Below are 20648 nucleotides of genomic sequence, written 5' to 3'. Positions count from 1 at the left end.
GGTGGACCCGGCAGAGAGGGCTTTTCCAATGACAATATCAAGGCAATGGTGCTTCCTGCCAGTGGAGATCTATCATTCCTTCTCATTGTTTTTAAGTGATCACCAAAGACCTTACTGTCTTGTCAGCTTTTGTATAATTTTAAACTATGGCTGCAGCTATCTAAAGCAGACATGGCAGGCAAGGCATGTTATTCAGTGGCAGACCATATGCTCTGCATGGAAAGGATCCCAGCATCTCTAGGCAGGGGTGCAAAAGGCTACCTGAAAACTTTAGGAGCTGCTACCAACGTAGACCAGCCTTCCCCAACATGGCACCCTCCTGGAGTTTTGAGACTTCAATTCCCATTAACCCCAATTTGGTTTAACAGTTCAGGAGAGAGGCAATTACATCACGTAAAAAGCTTCATACATGCTTGATTTCCCCCTTCTAACATCAGGTTGGAGAGGGCTGGTGTAGACCATACTGCCAGTCAGTGTAGACAATATGGAGCTGGATGGACCAGTGGTCTGACTCAGTGTAAGGCAACATCCTAGGTTCCTAACCACCACCATCATATGGGTAACTATTGTCTCATTGACTATATCCTCTTCCCCAACACCAGGATCCCAAAATGTTCAGCTTCACATCCAATGTGATTTTTAGTCACATAGCTAAACTCACTCTAGCACTCCCCTTTCACCATCTCTTTAATGAGCTTTCTTTGTGAGCAGGTGTTCAGCCTTGTAGGCATGGTTAGTCTCACATGAGAAAGGGAAGATGACTCCCTTTTGCAATGAAGGATTTTGAAATGAGACACGGACCGCCTTTCAGTGTGAAATCACTCCCAGGGAAAGTGCTATATAGGTTGTGTACCAAGGAGCTGCTCATGTCCCACATTAAAACTATGACACAGCAGAAAGCATTTCCTGACTCAGAGAGAAATGTATTGAATGGTTTTTTTTTGTTTTTGGCTTCTGGCCTCTCTCTGCACTAATAATAAGACATGAATCTAGAGCCATCTGTAGGGTTGCCGAGAATGCTGATTAAATTTAAGGAGTGTCATTAATATGTCACTTAATAATAAATTGATTTAAACCTGCAAATACAATGGAACACTGAGAGCCCACGAGGACTATCTTGCTGATACAGTGATGAAGCCTGGCCTGGTTTCAAAAAACACTGGTCCACTGTGCAAGACCAAAGGGAGAGCCAGGAGGTCAGGTGGTGCCAGCAGGGCAGAGCGTAAAATAATCCAGCAGGTCACAGGGTTAGAGCCAGAGAATCTGGCAGGTGGGGGGTGGGGGTGAGCAAAGGCAGAATTTGGCAATTTAGGAAAAGAGTTGTGGTGAAACCTGGCAGATTATGGGTGTGCAGCTTCCAGGGTCCACAAGAGAGCTTGGCAGGCTCTAGAATTTACTGCCAATATTGGTTACCAATACCAAGAAAAACCAAACGGATGCATTGTTTGGCGGCTCCAGAGTCGCATAGTGACATATATGAAACAACAGCCTCCAATTGTTAGAATGGGAACATTTAGGATTCCAAGGCTTCTGAAACAGGCGGGCAAGGGAGATGCCCCAGCAACCGCTCAGTCCGTAGAGCATGAGACACTCTTCATCTCAGGGTGATGGGTTCAAGCCCCATGTTGGGCAAAAAATTCCTGCACTGCAGGGGGCTGGATTAGATGACCCTCATAGGCGCCTCCCAACTCAACAGTTCTACAGACTTTCCCAAGTGTCCTCCCTCAGATTCTCTTAAGATTTGCAGCAGAAACTGCCAGCACATATTATCATAGAGTTGGAAGGGTCCTAAGGGTCATCTAGTCCAACCCCCTGCAATGCAGGGATCTTTTGCCCAACATGGGTCTCGAACCCACGACCCTGCGATTAAGAGTCTCTCATGCGCGAGCAGATCCCCGTTGAAACTCAGCGACACACCCGCTTCGCGGGAAGCACCACTTGAGAGTGACATTGGGGTCTCTCCTGCAGGCGGGATGGCTGAGGCGATCCCATTGAAAGAGGCGGCAGCGGGCGGCTGGACAGGATCCCGCGCACGCACAGCAGAGCGCCGGGAGCGTCGCACACGCGAGGCAGAGGCGGAGGAGGCGGGCCAGGCCGGAGCAGCGCTTGCGGTTGCCATGGCGACAGCTCACGCCGCTGTTCGCGCACACCCCTCCTCCACCCGCCACGCACCTTCCGTTGCTATGGCGCTGCCTCGACCAATAGGAAGCCGGAACGGGGGGCTGGCTTTCCCTCCTCCTCCCCCCTCCGCGCCGCCACTCAGGGCGCGAGGGCGAACGGGGGAAGGCTTTCCGCTGCGCACTTAAGGCGGAAGTGTGCCGGCCCGAGCCTGGGCCGCGCCCGGAAGTGTGGGTTGAGGGAGAGAGGGTGTGGGGTGTGGGGGTGTGGGTAGGAATTGGCGGTGGCGGAGCTCGCCTGACCCTCCTGGGCAGCGCCTGCCGCCAGGGCTGCTCCAACGGGCGGGCGGAGGCGTTCGTCGCCGTCTCGAGCGGGTATCGCGAGAGTTCCGCCATCGGCCGGGAGGCGGAGAGCAGCGCCGTTTCCCCTCCCCTCGCCGCCTCCCTCCCCCTCCAGGAAGAGCCTGGGCCCGACACGGGAAGATGGCGGCGGCCGGAGGCGGCGGCAGCGGCAGCGCGGGCTGCGGCGGCTCCCGGGCGGCAGGAGGGCCCGAGCTGTGAGACCCCCAAGGCAGGGCCGGCGTGAAGGGGCGAGCGGCGGCGGCGGCGGCGGAGGATGAGCTTGCTTTGCGCTCAGTATCTCCGGTGAGGAGTGCGGCCGGTGGCGCCGGGGGTGAGGTGTGAGGGGTGGGTAGGTGGTTTGAGGGGGCAGCTCCGGGCAGGGGGCCTTCGTGAGGGGGCCATGCTGCTGGCATCTCTTGGGAAAGGTGGGTGCGGTGGCCTCCGCATCTTCCTCCTGGCGCCCTCCACCTGCCCGCGTCCGTGCATAGGCCCGGCGAAGGCCAGCGTGCATGTGCCAGGGATGCTGTGCCACACAGGAGTCCCTTCGAAGGAGGGTACTGAGCGGCGGAGGGGGCGGAAGAACATGGCCTCTGGCTGAGGAGCTTTTCCTACATTGTGCCATCCCGCCTTTGGCCAATCTCTGCGGCCAGGTGCCTATGCAACAAAAAGGGCATGTAGGTTTGAAAAAGAAAGGAAAGGAAATCGACTTGCCTGCATATATAATGTGTTTATATACAATGTGAACATGATCACATACACAACGTTAACGGCATCGGCTTGGGATTTTTCTACAGTGCCCTTCCAAAACGATGATTCGATTAGGAAAAGGTGAGAAGTGGGATGTGGGCTCCTTTACCATCTGCCTCCCCGTCCTGCCAGCCACACTGGTGTGCTCCTCGCACCAGCTTCACTCGCCTCCAGAGACATGCCAAGTAACATGAGAGGAGTTAAAAGAAAAGCATTCTGTGTGGAAGAGCAGTTTGGGGAGTGGGAAGTGGGGTATCTATATATTAGGAGTGATTAAAAATGGTAAGGAACCAAAGGAAAGGGAGTGGAATTAGGCTGCTGTATTATGGTGGAGGAATTGCTCTTGTGCTCTTTCTGAGAAGGGAGATTTGGTGAGAAATGAGAATGTGCAGGAGGGCGATGATGTTTCATGGCTGATGGGAGAGGTGATGGTTGGATGAGCAAATGAGAAGACTGCATGGTAGAGAGGAATAGGCTGTTAAGGAAGTGAAGTGAGGGACCCTTGATCACTTAAAGCTGCTGTGTAGTCGCGGATAGGAAGCTGAACATGACAACTTTCATGCTGAACAGTCCTCCTGCTTTTGGCATCAGCATTTGACCTCGTGTAAAACGAAGCCTGTAACTGCAATAGGTTAAGCACCTAGAGCTCCTCTGCATAAGATGCTATAGAATTAATTGGCAAATGAACAGCAGTCTGTCTGCTGGTAGCCTGCAAATCCTCTTCTTGTAAGCTTGTAGTAAACATTTTAGTAGTAAAGATTTTAGCAGTTATGGGGCAGCAGATATGATAAGAGAGCAGAGATAACCCAGGAGTTATTTGTTGCTGTAAAGTGTGTATACAGTCATACCTCGTGTTGAGTACGTTTGGGTTGCGTACTCCACAAACCTGGAAGTGAAACACAGAGCGAGGATGCTTCTGCGCATGTCCACGCGGTCCATGGATGCGCAGAAACATTCTGCGCAGTTTGCGCATGTGCAGAAGTGCGATCTTGTAAGATCTCGTGTTTTCATGCATGCACGAAAGCGCCGCCTGGGTTGAGCACTGTTCGGGGTGCGAACAGCACCCTGGAACGAATTAAGTGCACAACCCGAGGTACCACTGTACACCACTTTAAATCATGAAGTTGCAGAACATAACCATGTTGGACGAAGAGAATGCATGCCCTCAAGGTTTTCAGTCAGTTATGCTTCAAATAATACATGCTTCTACCATCTTGATCAACTTTATATTAGTTTAGATGGTTTTAGAATGTGACCATTGCTAAATGCTTTTCATCTGCTGTAATATATGTAGGTCATATGGTTGCTCTGCATGATAACACATTAGATTGACACTTCCTGGTGTCTTGTCCTAGCAGTGAAGATTGGCACAAACAAAGGTGTGCTTCCTTCCTTGTTTATAGCACAGAAGCACAGAAATGAGAGCTCCAAATGATTTTTTTTTACCTTCAGAAAAACAAAGGGAAAGGAAGCTGAGATAATGGTTATCTGAATTGTGCAGGTGTCCTTAGTGAACCTTCAGGATACAGCAGGATGCTCTTTTTTGCTCTTTCTGTTGGAGAAGAAGCTGTCATCTGCTTTCTCCCCAAAAAAGTATTTCTGAATAAGGAAGACCTAGCCAGATACAGACCTGTGTCCACCCTTCCCTCCTCAGGGAAGTTGTTGAAACAAATGATGGCAGAGAGATTCCAGGTGTTATTTGATTCTGCATTCTTCCTTGGTACCTTTTCAGTCTGCCTTCAGAAGTGGCCATGGTAGATCTGTGCCTGGAGATCAGCATGGGAAGCACTGTCCTTGCTGACCTCCTTGGAGCGCTTTGCAGCTTTTGATACTGTGGACCTTGTCAGTCTCCAGAACCTGTTAGAGTATTTTGAGGTATGCTCTTCAGTGGTGTCATTCCTTGTAGTTTGAATGGACCAAGAGGGAGACCATTGGAGAGGCTTTTAGCCCCATGAGAACTGCTGTGTTACATTTCACAGGGCTCAGGGTTTTACTGCTGTTTAGCATCTGTATGAAATCATTGTGCAAGTTCCTCTAGACTTTTGGAGTATCACCTTTGGGTGTCATCAGTGCACTGATGCCCAGTTCTGTATCTTATTAAGTAAGTATCCAGGAGCTTACATTTCTCTTTTTAACCAGGTTTTGCAGATGGGTTCAGAAAATTTTTATTGAGCCGATAAGCTGAATTCAGGCAAATCAGAGATAAAGCTGGTGGGAAGCAGATTACTGTAGTCAAGATGTGGACTTTGGTCCTCCAGATGTGACTGAACTACAGTTTCCATCAGACCCAGCAAGCATAGCCAGTGGCCAGGGATGATGGGAGTTGTAGTTCAACAACATTTGGAGGTCCAAAGGTTCCCCTGCCTGTAGTCTGGGTTAGTATCAGTCCATTTGCTGCAGAATCTGCACTCCCTTTTGAAGGGGAGAGACCTTGTCCTACAGGACCCCTACTTTTCAAATTTCCATGTTTGATTGCTGTAATACACTTTATTCTGGACTTCCCTTGAAGATGGCTAGCTGCTTCAGCTCAAGAACAAGTCTGTAGCATGTGTCTTGTTAAATGTTATATTGCATTAATTATGGTTTTATCTTTCCTCTGTAAGCCACTTAGTGAAAAATGTTGAAAAAGCAGCATATAAATATTTGAAATAACTGCAGGGAATCCACTGACAGTTCCTTTCTGGATGCCCTTATGGCCCTGACAGTGGATACGGTAGTTTATAACCTGAAGGTGGCAATTTTGCTCTTGACACTTGCTTTGTCAGAAAATGGGCTACAGAGTTCTATATCTGCCGAAGCATCTGAACAGTCATCAATGGTAACTCAGCATATGTGTTATGGACAACAGGCTCTCCATAAAGTGCTGAAAATGCTTTCTTTGCTCTAGATACCTTGTGTGTTTATGTTGCATCTGCTTATATTCCTGGAGAGGTTACATACCGGTATTTAGATTCTGTGGTGGTAATTCTATTTAGATTGTACTTCATAAGCCCTTTATAGCAGTTCCAAAATATCTGGTTTTGTTTGTGTTTTCAAAAAATAATGGGTTAATATCCCTTTCTTGGGGGAAAAATGAGAAGAAGATGAATTGGGGCAGGGCAAATATTCTAAGCCCTCTAAATCACCTCTGCTGCTATGTGCAAAGTCAGCTGGAAACAGAACTAGCCACTGCTGGATATGCCCACAATAAAGATCTGCTAAGAATTGGGTACAATTGGAGAAGTAAGGCTTCTGCAGTGATTGGTGCAATTCCAATAGTAGTTAGCCCCTATTAGTCATGGTGGTAAAGTTGTAGGGCAAACATGATTGCACATGCTACAATGAAAAGTGAAGTAGAGAAATATGTGAAATCATTTGTGGTAGTTGTAAGAGACAAAGCAGAAGTACTGAAAAGGGAATGAAGAAGTAAGCCCCATTGAACATACTGTAGTGGATTTACTTCTGAGTTAACTTGCATAGGATTGCACTGTATTCTTAAAAAGAAGCCCAACATTCCTTCAGGCCCTGTGGGCATTCACAACATCAACTAAACCAGTTTCCTCTGAAATCCAAAATATATTTGTTTCCAAGGAATGAGAAGAATCCTTATCTGGCTAATAATGTGTCTTTAGCTCTGTCAATTATGCATCATAAGGGTTGGGGGGGGCAAAAAAATGTCTTTGAAAACCTTGTTTGCTTCTCATGTTCACCTGTTGAGCAATATTGAAAATTTCAGTTTACCACAATATTCATTATCAATGTAGGGTTGCATTTGAGCCTGTTTCAAAGTGAAATCCAGTATTCAGAACATCAAGTAGTATCTAAAGGTAAAGGTAAAGGGACCCCTGACCATTAGGTCCAGTCGTGGACGACTCTGGGGTTGCGGCGCTCATCTCGCTTTACTAGCCAAGGGAGCCGGCATACAGCTTCCGGGTCATGTGGCCAGCATGACTAAGCCGCTTCTGGCGAACCAGAGCAGCACACGGAAACACCGTTTACCTTCCCGCCGGAGTGGTACCTATTTGTCTACTTGCACTTTGACGTGCTTTCGAACTGCTAGGTTGGCAGGAGCAGGGACCGAGCAACAGGAGCTCACCCTGTTGCGGGGATTCGAACCGCCAACCTTCTGATCGGCAAGCCCTAGGCTCTGTGGTTTAACCCACAGCGCCACCCGCGTCCCGTCAAGTACTATCTACTGTATTTGAATTAATAGCCTTACAGGAGTTCCAAATTGTACCAACTCCCCATTGATGTGAAATTGCTATACCTTGTTAATCAAAGCCATTTTGATCTTACGCTCTCTGTTTTCACTTCAAGGTGACTGTTAACTTTGCACATGTAAATCTGCCAGTACAGTCGTACCTTGGAAATTGAACGGAATCCGTTCCGGAAGTCAATTCGACTCCCAAAAGGTTCAGAAACCAAAGTAAAACTTCTGATTGGCTGCAGGAAACTCCTGCAGCCAGTTGGAAGCCCCATCGGATGTTTGGCTTCCAAAAATAGTTCATAAACCGGAACTTCTGAGTTTGCGGCGTTCAAGAGCCAAACCATTCAAGAACTAAGCTGTTTGAAAACCAAGGTACAACTGTATTTGAGTATCAATTATTATCTCCTAATCTAGGGAAAATCAGGAGCCAGAAATGGGGAACATTGATCTGGGTTGTTTTACAAAATATCTTCTGTTTCCAACATGTTTTCTACACAGTATTTTATCTTTAACTTTGCACTACAGTATTCTCCTCCTCTAAGCCCTAGTTCAACTCTGAAGTAACGTTTATGAACTTATCGCTCTGTATAGGGTTTGTTCCTACTGAGATGTTTGGCCTATAAAAGAGATCAGATTAGATTAAAACATAAAACAGAACTTCGTTTAAACTGTAAAAGAAATTGAAAAGAAAATTTAAGGAACTGGGGGGGGGGGAGTCACAGGATTCGGAGAATCTCATTTTATGGATTTGATATTGTTTTGTGTATATTTTTCTTTCTTTCGTTGTTGTTTGTTTGTTTTTATTTTTGTTACTTTTGTTGAAAATAAAAATAAACAGTAAAAGAAATTATATTTTGGGAAGAAAAAGTAAAATTCTTAAAACATTAATATATCCTATTGATGATGTACTTGTTTTAGAATTCATGGGGTCAAAAATTCATTAGAGTCTCTTTCAAATCAAAGAATTGCAGAGTTTGGTAAATACTCAAGTTTGACATAGGTTTCAAACTGTACCAACCTATGTTACCCAGAAGTCACTTTTGCCATCGCCCTGGAGTTGGAAATCTGTTTGTCTTTGGGTGTTGTGTTGGAAATGTATCAAGAGCTGGAAGGCTTGATGAATATCTAGATTGGTATTATAATTAGATAAATCTTGGATAAATACTGTAGATTCCCTGACTATTGTCTAGGCTTAATGGAGTTGGAGTCCAGTGTCTGCAGGGCCACAGGTTCCCTACCCCTGCTTTAGTCTTTGCACAAATCCTGTTTTTAAAAATCAAGTAAAGGCGTATGAGTTAATTGAATAGTCTTTCATCCTTACTTTGCTCAGTTACAGTGGTTTTAAACTTTCTCCTCTTAGGGAACTCTTTCTCATTGATTTGTCTTCCAAATAACCTGTGTGGGGTAGAAGATTATTCTGAGACATGCTCTTGGGTTAGTCATTTAATACAGAACATGAGCCTCATTTTTGTCCCGTGCATCCAGAAAACTTGCTGTTTGACAAGCTGTGTTTTGGGGAAGTTGGACTTCTATTACTGATATTACCGTATTTTCCGGCGTATAAGACAACTGGGCGTATAAGACAACCCCCAACTTTTCCAGTTAAAATATGGAGTTTGATATATACTCGACCGCAGATTCTCCACCCGGCGTATAAGACGACCCCCGACTTTTGAGAAGATTTTCCTGGATTAAAAAGTAGTCTTATACGCCAGAATATACAGTAAGTGAGAAGAATCCCTGATAAGCTTCACCTTGGGGTTCACTGAACTACAGTTTGAAAACCAGTGTTTTATCCTTCTGTTTTCTTTCAGGTCTCTTTTGGTAATGCCCCATCGTCACCTTCCCTGAGAGCTGCAACTACTCAGCATTTATTTTCTCTCCCGCTATTTCAGATTTCTGGCCCTCGTGTGTTTTTGCATTCTTATTCATACTAATCAGTTCTGCCAGTTCTGTTGTCAAAGAAAGCTGGAGAATAACAGCAATGGTAGTATTTGCTTAGTTGTGCCTGTTTTGACATACCTAGCTAACCTTTTTCCTTGATCCAGATAGCCAGGCATGCTACCTTCTAAATCAGGAGTAGCCAACATGATGCTCTTTGTGTGCTGTTGGACTACAATTCTCATCACCCCTGTCCATTGGCCCTGCTGGCTAAGACTCTTGGGAGCTGGAGTTCAACAGCATTTGAAGGGCACCCTGCTGGAACACCCTTTGTTCTAAGTTATATGGTATACATGGTAACAGTCTGGATTCTTGGACTACATTAACAACTTATAACTAGTCTGTTTTACAGTCTCCTGCTACAGCTTGGATGCAGTCTGACTTTGGTGGTAACCATTGTTGCAGAGTAATTATCAGAGGGAGTTTCACAAAGTGCACCCTTTTGAGAACTCGAGGATCCATCTACATAGTCCCGTCCCAACAAATTGCTCTTTTGGCTTTCTTTGCCTGTACATGCTGTATGGGACTGTTTCAGGGAGATGAGAAAAATGGGGGTGTCTTGTAGCTTCCATAGATTGATTGCTGTAGATCTGAAAGAGGTGGCTTTCTGCCAATTTTGTCTCTTCCTGAGTTCAAGACCAGTAGTCAAAGAGTGCTGAAGCTTTAGAAAAGGTGCGTTGTGAATTTAAGGCCTTGTAGCATGTTGGCTATCCCCAGGCATTTGGTATAGGAAGGTAGTTCTAATTAATAGGGGACTGCTGCAGATTGTGGAAGTTCTGTGGCGGAGTCCTGCTGCTGTCCCAGTGGTCTTCAAAAGGTGGTTGTGCAGTATTTTCCTTAATAAGATTTTACAAACCCCAGAATATGAATTTTTAAAATATCGAAAAGCACACTATTCTTTTAGAAAGGGTATTGTGGTTGTAGATTACATATGTACATTTTTTTGTCTTTTATTACATCTTAACAACTTGTTTGACCATTGAGCCTCTCATTTGGCTTACTTTAGGTTGGAAACATAAATTAGATAAAGGTGGAAAGTATGGCATTGATCGAATGAATATAGTACCAGAATCATATACATTCTACTAGAAAATCAGGTATTAGAGTGTTAATTTTAAAATGTTGCCAACAATGGTAACATAAAACATTTCTTCTGGCAAAAAGGTTATCTTCTTCTTATTCTCCTTTTACTTCTAGTACTTCAGAAAAAGCTTCCATGCAGATTTGTGCTTCACCTACCTCCCCTATTTCAGTCTGCCCATGAAATTACAAGAGTTCCTGCAGTCTTACTGGTTCCCTTTTCTTCATTTGGACTCGTATTGTCAGAATTCATACACTATGTATTCAGCCTCACTAATTAAGGGAAACTGGAAAATTAAGTGTGCTTTGCATGCATAATTGTACTAAAGGTCTAGTTGTGTGTCTGTTACATGAAATATTTTTATTGGGTGTTTTCTAGTCTTTGAATGTCCATTGTGCAAATTGTGGTGTTAGCCATAACCAGTGGCTGAGCGCTATTTGCTTGTGTTTATGTTGTGGGCATGTAGGAGCTGTCTACACTTTTAGTACAGTGGTACCTGTTCCGGAGGTCTGGTCAGATCCTAAGGTTTTCGTAACCTGAGGGCCGTTTCTGTGCATGCACAGACCGCTTCTGCACATGTGTGCACGGTGAAACCCAGTAAAATATTCCCGGGTTTGCCGCGCACGCATCCTGAAGTTTACGTAACTAGAGGGTTATGTAAATGGAGGTTTGACGGTAGTAAACATAGGTCTGCAGTTCCTGGAAGCCACTTTCATGTGGAAAACTGAAGGGTCCATGGTGACGGGCAGTGACACGCAGGGCTGTGCACTTAAGCCCCTATCCCCAGGCATGACTGGGGGTAAATTGGCTGCTGAAAGGACTGTGGGAGAAGAGGCACCCATTCCTGTCCAATGCTCCTCCCCTGGAAATCATGCCTGCCAGCCTGCTGCTTACCAGTTGCAAAACTCTAGCTGCAATTCTCAGACCTGTATTTACTGCTGAATGCATAGATCAGACTTCAGTTCTCTTCATACATGACACTTCAGGATGAAGATTTGCATTGTGTGCTCTTGTGCCTAAAGACATTTGATCATGCTGTTGACCATGTGCTAATTCTTGCAGACTGTATATCAGGGTGAATTTGATTTAAATCAAATTGATTTAGATCACAATTTAAATCACTAGTTAGTAAGACTTGATTTAAATCATTTTTTTAAAGAAAGTCTCATTCTTGCTGGTATAATCTTTATATTTACAACCAGATGAAGGTTTCATTTTTGGAATAATAAATTTTCAGAGTAATTTTTGCAGTTACAAAGTTAAGGCCAGTGTTGGAGTGAGGGCAGGTCAAAACAGCCCCCATCTAAACAGTGAGGCACAACAGCAGCAGAACCAATGCCACATCCAGAGTGTCATCGCTCATATCAGCCAGAGTGGCATGCAGGCCTACAGCTGGCACCATGATCAGCTCCTTGATGCTGTTTAGTGACAGCAGCGGAGCCAACACAGGATTCAGTAGGACCTGGGCTGCCTCAGTCCCAGAACTCCCCATTAAGCAGGTGAGATGGGGAGCTCCTGTGAGCAGAGGTACACTTCTACTAATTTCAGCCTATTCTTCCAGACAAAGGGGAGTGGACATTTTGTTGTGGAAGCAGTCTCAATCTTTCATGAGTAGGTGCTTGTGTAAAGAAGTGTAATATGTCAGCTCAGTGGCATAGCATGTGTTGCCAGCGCTTGGGGCAAGGCAATAATTGTGCCGCCTAACCTCATTGCGGGTGTTGCGTGGGAGGCAGCAAGTGGACTTCACTCGCTGTGTCCCTGTGCCAGCCCCTCCTCACGGTGGTCATCTACCAGTTTCCATGTGCGAGCTCCCAGTAGGAGTGATGTCTGGCGCTCCTTGGTGGGCTTGGCAGCGCTCCAGCAGTGCCAGAGCCGCAGCAGCTACCAGTCTAGGAGGAGGGCAGCAGAGAGCAGGCTGGGGCACCATGTGCAGCCCTTCCTTGTCTGCTTCTCCTTGGCTACGCAGCACAAGGGTGGGCACCAGCAGGTCCAGGGCCAAGCAGGCAGCTGTCCTCTCCATGCTCCTGCCATAAGCCATGCGGCTCGCCCAGGAACATCACCTCACTGGGCATCCCTTTGCTGGCCACAAGGAGAAGGATGCACCCCCACAGCCCTGAAGGCCTGGCCTGGGTTTAGCTCATATCTCCCCATGGTTCTGGAAGATGGCAGCCATGCTGCCTCAGCAAGGGAGCCTTTCATGGGGGCACTGCTTTGTGCCCCATCAGAATTCAGCGCTTGGGGCCATGGCCCCCCTCACCTCACCATGCTACGCCACTTTGTGAGCTAGCTAGGTAAAGGACTCCTGGACAGTTAAGTCCAGTCAAACTTGACTATGGGGTGCTCGCTCATCTTACTTCAGGCCAAGGGAGCCGGTGTTTGTCCGCAGACAGCTTTTCAGGTCATGTGACCAGCAGGACTAAGCCGCTTCCAGCAACGTAACACCGTGAAGGAAGCCGGAGTGCACGGAAACGCCGTTTACCTTCCTATTTATCTATTTGCACTGGTATGCTTTGAAACTGCTAGGTTGGCAGCAGGTGGGACAGAGCAATGGGAAATCACCCCATTGCATGGATTCAAACTGCTAACCTTCTGATCGGCGAGCCCAAGAGACTCAGTGGTTTAGACCACAGCAAAGTCAGTGGGATTGGTTTTCCTGCAAACTTTACATTGGTTCTAAATGTATTTCTGTAGTCTTCAAACATTTGAACCAATGTAACCATAAAAGATATTTAAACAGATCTGTCTTATACTGTAGATAGGTAACTTTTTAAGGATATGCTTTCTGCAGTAAAACTTGTATCAGCTTTTCTGAAGATACTGTTTCCTCACATTTTGTTAGCTTTCTTCATGTTTCTTCAAATATATACAATGGTACCTTGGTTGTCGAATGGCTTAATTGTCGAACAAATCGACTCCCAAATGCCACAAACCCAGAAGTGAGTGTTCTGGTTTGCGAACGTTTTTTGGAAGCCGCGCTTTGGTTTTCGAACCATTCTGGGAGTCAAACAGACTTCCGGAATGGATTATGACAACAAAGTTACCACTGTAGTTCTTTCATCTTTGAAAAAAAATTCTCATTGTAGCTTCTGTTCTCTCGTGCAGGATGTTCTTTCTTGCTTGTGAAGGCAACTCATTGGCAAGACCTCACTGTGTGGGTAGGGGAGAACATAGGAGTGCAATCACATTCTCTTCCTCTCTCTTCCAGCTTTTATAGTGTTTGGAATCTGGGGCATAACAGCCATTGGTACAACACATATATAGTATAAAATGACATGAGCTATCTTTTTAGGCATAGCTTACTCAAGACACTGTGGGTTAAACCACTGAGCCTAGGGCTTGCCAATCAGAAGGTCAGCAGTTCGAAGCCCCGTGACAGGGTGAGCTCCTGTTGCTCAGTCCCTGCTTCTGCCAATCTAGCAGTTCGAAAGCACGCAATGCAAGTAGATATATAGGTACCACTCCAGCAGGAAGGTAAACGGTGTTTCCGTGCGCTGCTCTGGTTCACCAGAAGTGGCTTAGTCATGCTGGCCACATGACCCGGAAGCTATACACCGGCTCCCTCGGCCAGTAAAGCGAGATGAGTGGCGCAACCCCAGAGTTGTCAACGACTGGACCTAATGGTCAGGGGTCCCTTTACCTTTACTTTTTTACTCAAGACCCAGCATAAAAACACAATATAACAAATTTACAATAGCAGCACTATTAATATCTTAAAACACAGGCCAAATAATTTGCTTTTTCACATTATCATGTGTAAATGTTCTTAACATGTGCACCAATCCATTGATGAATCTGTGTGCTTGTTTATCTAAATTAATAAATACCGGTATATATTGTGCACCTTTAATGATAGTTTCCAGAGCTGTTTTACAAGCATAATATGAAATGGTGATAAAATGGCCAAGTAAAACAGTATTGTTTGTGTTAGCATGTCAGCCTAGGCAGGTGTGGTACTGTTGTGGTAGTGCTCAAAGCAAATAGGCTGGTGCATACGGTCGGGTTATTTAAATGTGATATAATAAAATCTTTATTACGGTCCAGAGACCCAACAATATATTTAAATGTGATGTTCTACATGTAAGCTCTTTAGCTGTACTCATTGTTTGTTTCAGACCTTTACTTTGGTCATACTTTGTAAAATGGCTGATCTTAGTGGGGACCATGCACAAAGCAGGGTTGCTTCCACTGGGAGCCATCTTTTATTTCAAACTAGCAGAATGCCTAACATCGGAGCATGAAAGGTAAACCTGTTTACTACAGGGACCCCTAGTTGCCTGCAAACTCATTGCAACACTGGAAACTATTATAAACTAGATCAGATTGCTTATCTCTCTAGCTCAGTATTGCCTACTCTGACTGGCAGTGGTTTTCCAGAGTCATATGTAGAAGTTTTTCCATCACCATCTGCCTAGTCCCTTTTAAGAAAAAAAACCACCCAAAAACAGCTGTCTCTGAAATTGAGGCTGGGACCTTCTGCATCCAGAGTGTCCCACATTCTGGACAGGTGTTGATGCATCGCTTGCAAAGTTAAGCCTTCCTACCTATTGGGCATGCCAGTTTAGTTTATTTGTTGCATTATGAAGAAGCATAGAACCTTTTCAAAGCATGGGTCATTGAGGACTCACTACCTTTGACCCCTAAGGAGCTGTTGCTTTTCTTGAACAAGACGAGTGACTGTAGGGAGCCCTTTTTAGTCTTGCAGCTACTATTCTAAACGATCCTCTCACACGGATTCTCCATTGGACAATTGTGAGACCTTGTCAGTTAAAGTAATTTTAATGTGGGAGAAACTGCTAAAGGGAAGAGCAGGAATTGAAAGGTGCATATGTTGGGGGTGAAGGTACCAGCTGCCAGGAAGCAGGCCCTGAGACAGGAGCCTTGACAGCAGGTGTTAGAGCGTCAAGGTTATGACTATTTTTAGGGAAAAGTATACAAACATAGCATGGCATGGCAGTCTGTTTATGTTTTGATTGCATTTGATGAAGCAAGGCAATATTTAGACCTTACCAGAATACCTCACATGTATCTGAAATCTTTGTTTTTATACATTGGTTAAAACATAACTGCACTTTTTATCTACAACAAAATGTTTTCTCTAAACACAGGACAAAGAGAAGATGGGATGAGGATTTCTATAGTTAAAATGACAAAAACCCTAGTACACATTTTATCTGATATATTTTCTGAGAGTCTTAGAAAATGCAGGTTTTTCAACATCCTGAGTTGCAGCGTTAGTGTTTTAGAAGGGAGGGTCACATTGTAAGTTCATTAGGTTTTTTTAAGGTACTACAGTATTATCTGCATAATCCTGGAGAGGGATGAAGGTTTATAAACCAGTTGAATAAAACTAAAGCTACTGATACTTGGTTTCCTCTGGCTCTAGAGTTTAACTGCATGGTGTGGCAAAAGTGGTTTTCTTCCTCATAATACTAGAATCTGTCCAAGATTCAGGACAGACAAAAAGCAGGTAGTTAACACAGTACTTGGTAAGATAAGACTAGACCAGTTCTGTTATATTTAGTAGAACCAGATAATTACCGGTAACTACCTGACAGTGCATCATTTCTTGATAGAAATGAGACTGTAGATCACCTGCATTTGAAGTCTGCCTGATAATTTCTCTTAAGGCTTTAAATTTACCCATAACAAGTGTTGTGAAATATTGTCTCAAAATATGCTTAAATAGTAGGGTCAATAACTAAAAGTTATGCATAGTTCTCCACGAGTTTGAAACTCCTTTCCACTAGTTGGACTAATGCATCAAATCATGTTTGCATGTTACACAACCGCTTGTTGCTGTACAACATTGAAACTACTAATTAGACCTGGGGTCAGTAAACTCTTTCTGCAGGGGGCCGTTCCACTATCCCTCAGACCTTGAGGGGGGCCGGACTATATGTTGCCATGATTATGACCCGCATTTTTGGCAAAAACCCTTATTAGGACCAACCCCAATGTTGCCCAAATGTGATTTTTTTTGGGGGGGGGTGTTCCCTCATACACCCACCCTGCTCATTGGGAGATGAGGGAAGAGCAGAGGGGACCAGGGAGGCTGGTGGGGCTCAAGACCAGAGTGGAGGGGGAGCAGGAGCTGGAGGCTGGGGTGCAGGGAGGGTCTTGGCCAGACCCATCACAGGTTGCCTGGGGAAAGAGTGGCAGGTTCTAAACAGCCTCAGTTTTCCCTACCTGTGAAACTGGACCAGCTGGGGAACTGGTTGTCGTGTTCACCCCCGCTGCAAACAAAAAGGCAGCACCAAAGGGGGGACATTATTGTGACTATTGCATTGTATCCCATTTTTTAAAATGAATTTGTCATCGTTTGTCTTATTTATATGATGCTGTGTTTTATGTTAGAGATTGCAATAATGCTGTTTGTGATTATTGTGAAACACTTTGAGCTCAACATTAGTTTTTGGATGAGCGAAAACAAATATTAAATCAAACCCTGCTTTTCTTCCTAAGTTGTCTTTTACTTTGTATTTCTTTATTCAACTTTTTTTTAAGGTGCAGAGGGTGACAGTGGACTACAACAGCCCTGCCATGTAGACTGCTCTCTATACTGCACAGTGGGCAGGCTGAGGGAGTAACATAGAACAACCCTGTTGTGTAGACCACTTGTATTATAATGCTCTATTGTGGTTTGGAGGAGGATCGTGGCTCAGAAGGGTTTACAACAGCCACATGGTGTATTCCACTCTCATTTTGTCCCTAAGGCAGCTTGGTGCATGTGGCTGAGAGGTGGGGTGGTGGTAGTGGGCTCCCAGCATCCCTGCAGTGCAGGCCACACTTTCTCCCCACAGGAGAGCTCTTTTCATAGCTCTGTAACTGGAATTCCATGCAGGGAAGGCATGCCTCTGAGCATATACAGACCACCATCCCAGGCCCCAACACCCCATAGGGTTTTTTGGGGGGGATGAGTGAGTGAAAAAGTTGCCTCCACTGCCTTCGGTATGCCCGTCTTTTCTGCCTCGCTTATCTTTGCTGGTATGCCTCCCCCTCTCCCCGCCCAAAGCCAAACTTCAAAGGCCCTAAGGAGGCCTGCCCTGCAGGGCTACTGGGAGTAATCTTCTGTCTATCAAAGGGTGATGGGGACTCCTCTCGCCGTAAACCCTAAGAAGAAAAAGGGCAGAACGTCTTTGATGCTTGTATGGTGTGTGACTTCTTTTTAAAAGCCCCTTTTCACATGACACCGTGCCAGGATTGGGGTGTAAGGTTTCTGTAGTGGCTTCTCACGAGTAAAGAGTCCTGACTCCGGATCCTCTTATTTACAGGATTTATTGTACAACTATATACACTGCAGAGCTCAAAAGTCCGTTACCGTCTTAGTCACTCTCAGATCCCGGAAGTGGCGCTTTTCGAGAGCGCCCCCAACAAAAGAACTTGGGCACCCCAAGTCTCCTCCTCTCATCCCTGCGTTCACTCCTCTATGCAATTGGGGCGACGAAACTGCCGTTGCCCCCTCCTCCACTGAGCCGCTTGGTCGGTGTTGGAAACCTGGAGCATCCCACAGTCCCTTCCCCACGGAGCTCTCTTCCTGCCTGTCGCTCCCACAGGATGTCTCCCTGCTGCTCCGGTGGTGTTGGGAACCTTCAGCCTCGCAGGGCCCTTCTACCACCCCGCTGGGCTCTGACATTTCCCTGACAGATTGGGGCCTCTCGCCCCGCTTCTCTGTTTTCTGGGGACAGGGCTCCTTGCTGCCAGGCAGGCGAAAGGGGAGAATTGCAAAGAAACTGAAACAAGTGCCTAGAGAGGCTTGTGCTGGAAGGAAATGAGGGAGAAAGATGCGGGGGGGGGGGAGTGGCGGGAGAGAGAGAAGCTTCTTTTTGAAATTCACCAACTGTTTAATTAAGAGGCATTTTTAAAAAGAAAGAAAGAAAGTTGTTTAAACACTAAGAAATGGAATAATAAGCTCTGGGGTTTGCCCCTCTATATGGATTCCAAGATGCCCGATTGTTGGAGTTCAAAGGAATCCCTCATCTGAATCTTGTGTAGAAATGAATTTGCTTAACCAGAAGAACGAGTTTCAAAGTTTTGCTGCAGAACCGTCTTCAATACTAGTTACAATAAGATAAACGTTACGAAATACCAAAGTAACACAATGCAAACAGTTATAGCCGAATCCACCATGGGGATAATGGACCCCTCAAGGCTTCTCCCCACCCCACCACTTCCACTCCTCCCTTGAAAACCAGGGAATCTGCTGAATGCACTCCCGGTTCAAGGCACATAGCTGGGCTGTCACACGGCCTCCCTGAGGCGGAGGCAGAGGCTGGGCTCCAGGGTCAGTGTCCTGGAGGTTCGGGCTCCCACTGACCTCTTCCCACCCTCAGCCTCCACCCCCACCCCGCCCCACTTCTCCTTTCCCGCCAGGGCAACCAGCGGCAGGGGTGGAAGGAGCGTGGCAGCGTCATTTGCCCAAAGCCGCTGCTTTCTTTCGGGGACCGGGAGCGGCTTCGTTCAGCCGTCATCCCTCCCTCATGATGGCACCCGGAGCGGCCCACCCCCTTTCTCTGCCACTGCTTTTGAAATGTTAATACCGTTGTCCATTACAAGGACCAAAAACCTTTGAAATTTATCTTTTCAATATTTTACATATGCTTATTCCAATGCAAAGTCTCTCAACAGAATTGGTTCTGCATTATGGTAATACTTTTTGAGGGGTGGCATGGGGAAGAAGAAGAGTTTGGATTTGATATCCCGCTTTATCACTACCCGAAGGAGTCTCCAAGCGGCTAACCTTCTCCTTTCCCTTCCTCCCCCACAACAAACACTCTGTGAGGTGAGTGGGGCTGAGAGACTTCAGAGAAGTGTGTCCACCACTCTTAACCACTACGAGTCCACCGCTCTTAACCACTACGAGTCCACCGCTCTTAACCACTACGAGTCCACCGCTCTTAACCACTACACCACACTGGCTCTCCAGGGGGAGTGGGGTGGTAAGAGTCTTGCTGAATATATAGTTTCAGGATTACAAATCTAGTGCTCTAGGGGGCATTTAATAGAATAGAAATGTCAAAGTCACTAAACTTGACCTAGAGGAAATATTACTGTGTGGACTTCCTTTTCTTTTTTTCCTTTTTTTGAGAGAGAATCACTACTTTTCCATTGTTTGGTATTTCAGTAAGATGGTTAAATGCATTCTCTTCTAATGATAATTTTGGATATGTGATGCTGAGCATCTAATTACTCCCACTTAATGTGTTATAGGATTTTTTTTTTGACACTCTTGAGTCTTCCAGATTGAAATTCAGATCAGTTGTACTGTGCCCATAAAAAATGGGGCACCTAAGATGTGAATGTGCTGGATTTTTACTTTTATCAGCTCTTTCTTGTTCTAACAATTATTATTTTGTATTTCATTTGCAGGCAGGCAGAAGTCCTGAAGGCTGACATGACGGGTAATGAGCTTTGCTTTTCATTTTGAATCAGCCAGAAACTTGGGTGGTCTGCTTTCCACAACTGCTAGTAAAATACATGAACTAGCATCAATAAACTATGTTTTTTCCTTTTAATGTGTGCCCTCTACTTCTGACAATGCTATTATCCCAAACTTTGATATCTTCCCCCCTTTTTGCACCAAAAGACAAGAGATGTACTAGCATAACTCGCAAAATGGTGTTCAATAAATTCAGAGCTTGGATAATGTGCCATCATTATTGCAGAGTAAGTAAATTAATACACTGGCACCTAATTTTCCCACATTTCCTTCACCCTGAGAAGTTTCAGACCAAAATCTTGCATTGCAGGGTGTTTTCAGCTGCAGCCTTTGCTGATGTAGAAAGGAAAGTGTTGTATCTTGGTGAATCCTCTTTTGAGGAAAGGGTAAGGAAAATGCAGTTGTAATGCCATCATAATAAAACCTTGATCTTCTTACTACTCAGATTCAAAGCTGGGTCCAGCTGAGGCCTGGACATCCAGACAGGCTTTGCAGGACTTATACCAGAAAATGCTGGTAACAGATTTGGAGTATGCATTGGACAAAAAAGTGGAACAAGATCTGTAAGTATCTTAAACTTGGGCATGTACTGTTTGTCAAAGAGATCTCTTTAAAAAATGGGCAGAATTAATGGCATATTCAGAAGATACAATTTTATCTTGGAGTGTGTCAGCTTAAAAAGTTTAACTGGCCAACAGAACTTTCAAGGTATCATTTGGGAAATTATTTTGAAAAGGTGAAGTTTGACTGGAAATGTGGTTTGACCATAAATAATTCAATGATTATTTTATTTCATTT

General features: G+C 45.3%; 1 protein-coding gene across 1 annotated transcript in view; it reads left to right on the top strand.

Moving 5' to 3' along the window:
• Positions 1-2593: 2593 nt before the first annotated feature.
• The window catches only part of SMG7 (SMG7 nonsense mediated mRNA decay factor), a 64230-nt gene continuing 46175 nt past the window's right edge, over positions 2594-20648 (top strand). Inside the window, 3 exon segments of the mRNA XM_033151176.1 lie at positions 2594-2762; positions 19781-19812; positions 20296-20413. Coding sequence (XP_033007067.1) covers positions 2734-2762; positions 19781-19812; positions 20296-20413 — 179 coding nt within the window. The 5' untranslated portion in view covers positions 2594-2733.

Source organism: Lacerta agilis, chromosome 6 (assembly GCF_009819535.1).
Source record: "Lacerta agilis isolate rLacAgi1 chromosome 6, rLacAgi1.pri, whole genome shotgun sequence".
Taxonomy (NCBI): Eukaryota; Metazoa; Chordata; class Lepidosauria; order Squamata; family Lacertidae; genus Lacerta; species Lacerta agilis.
This window is presented reverse-complemented; position numbering and strand designations above follow the sequence as displayed.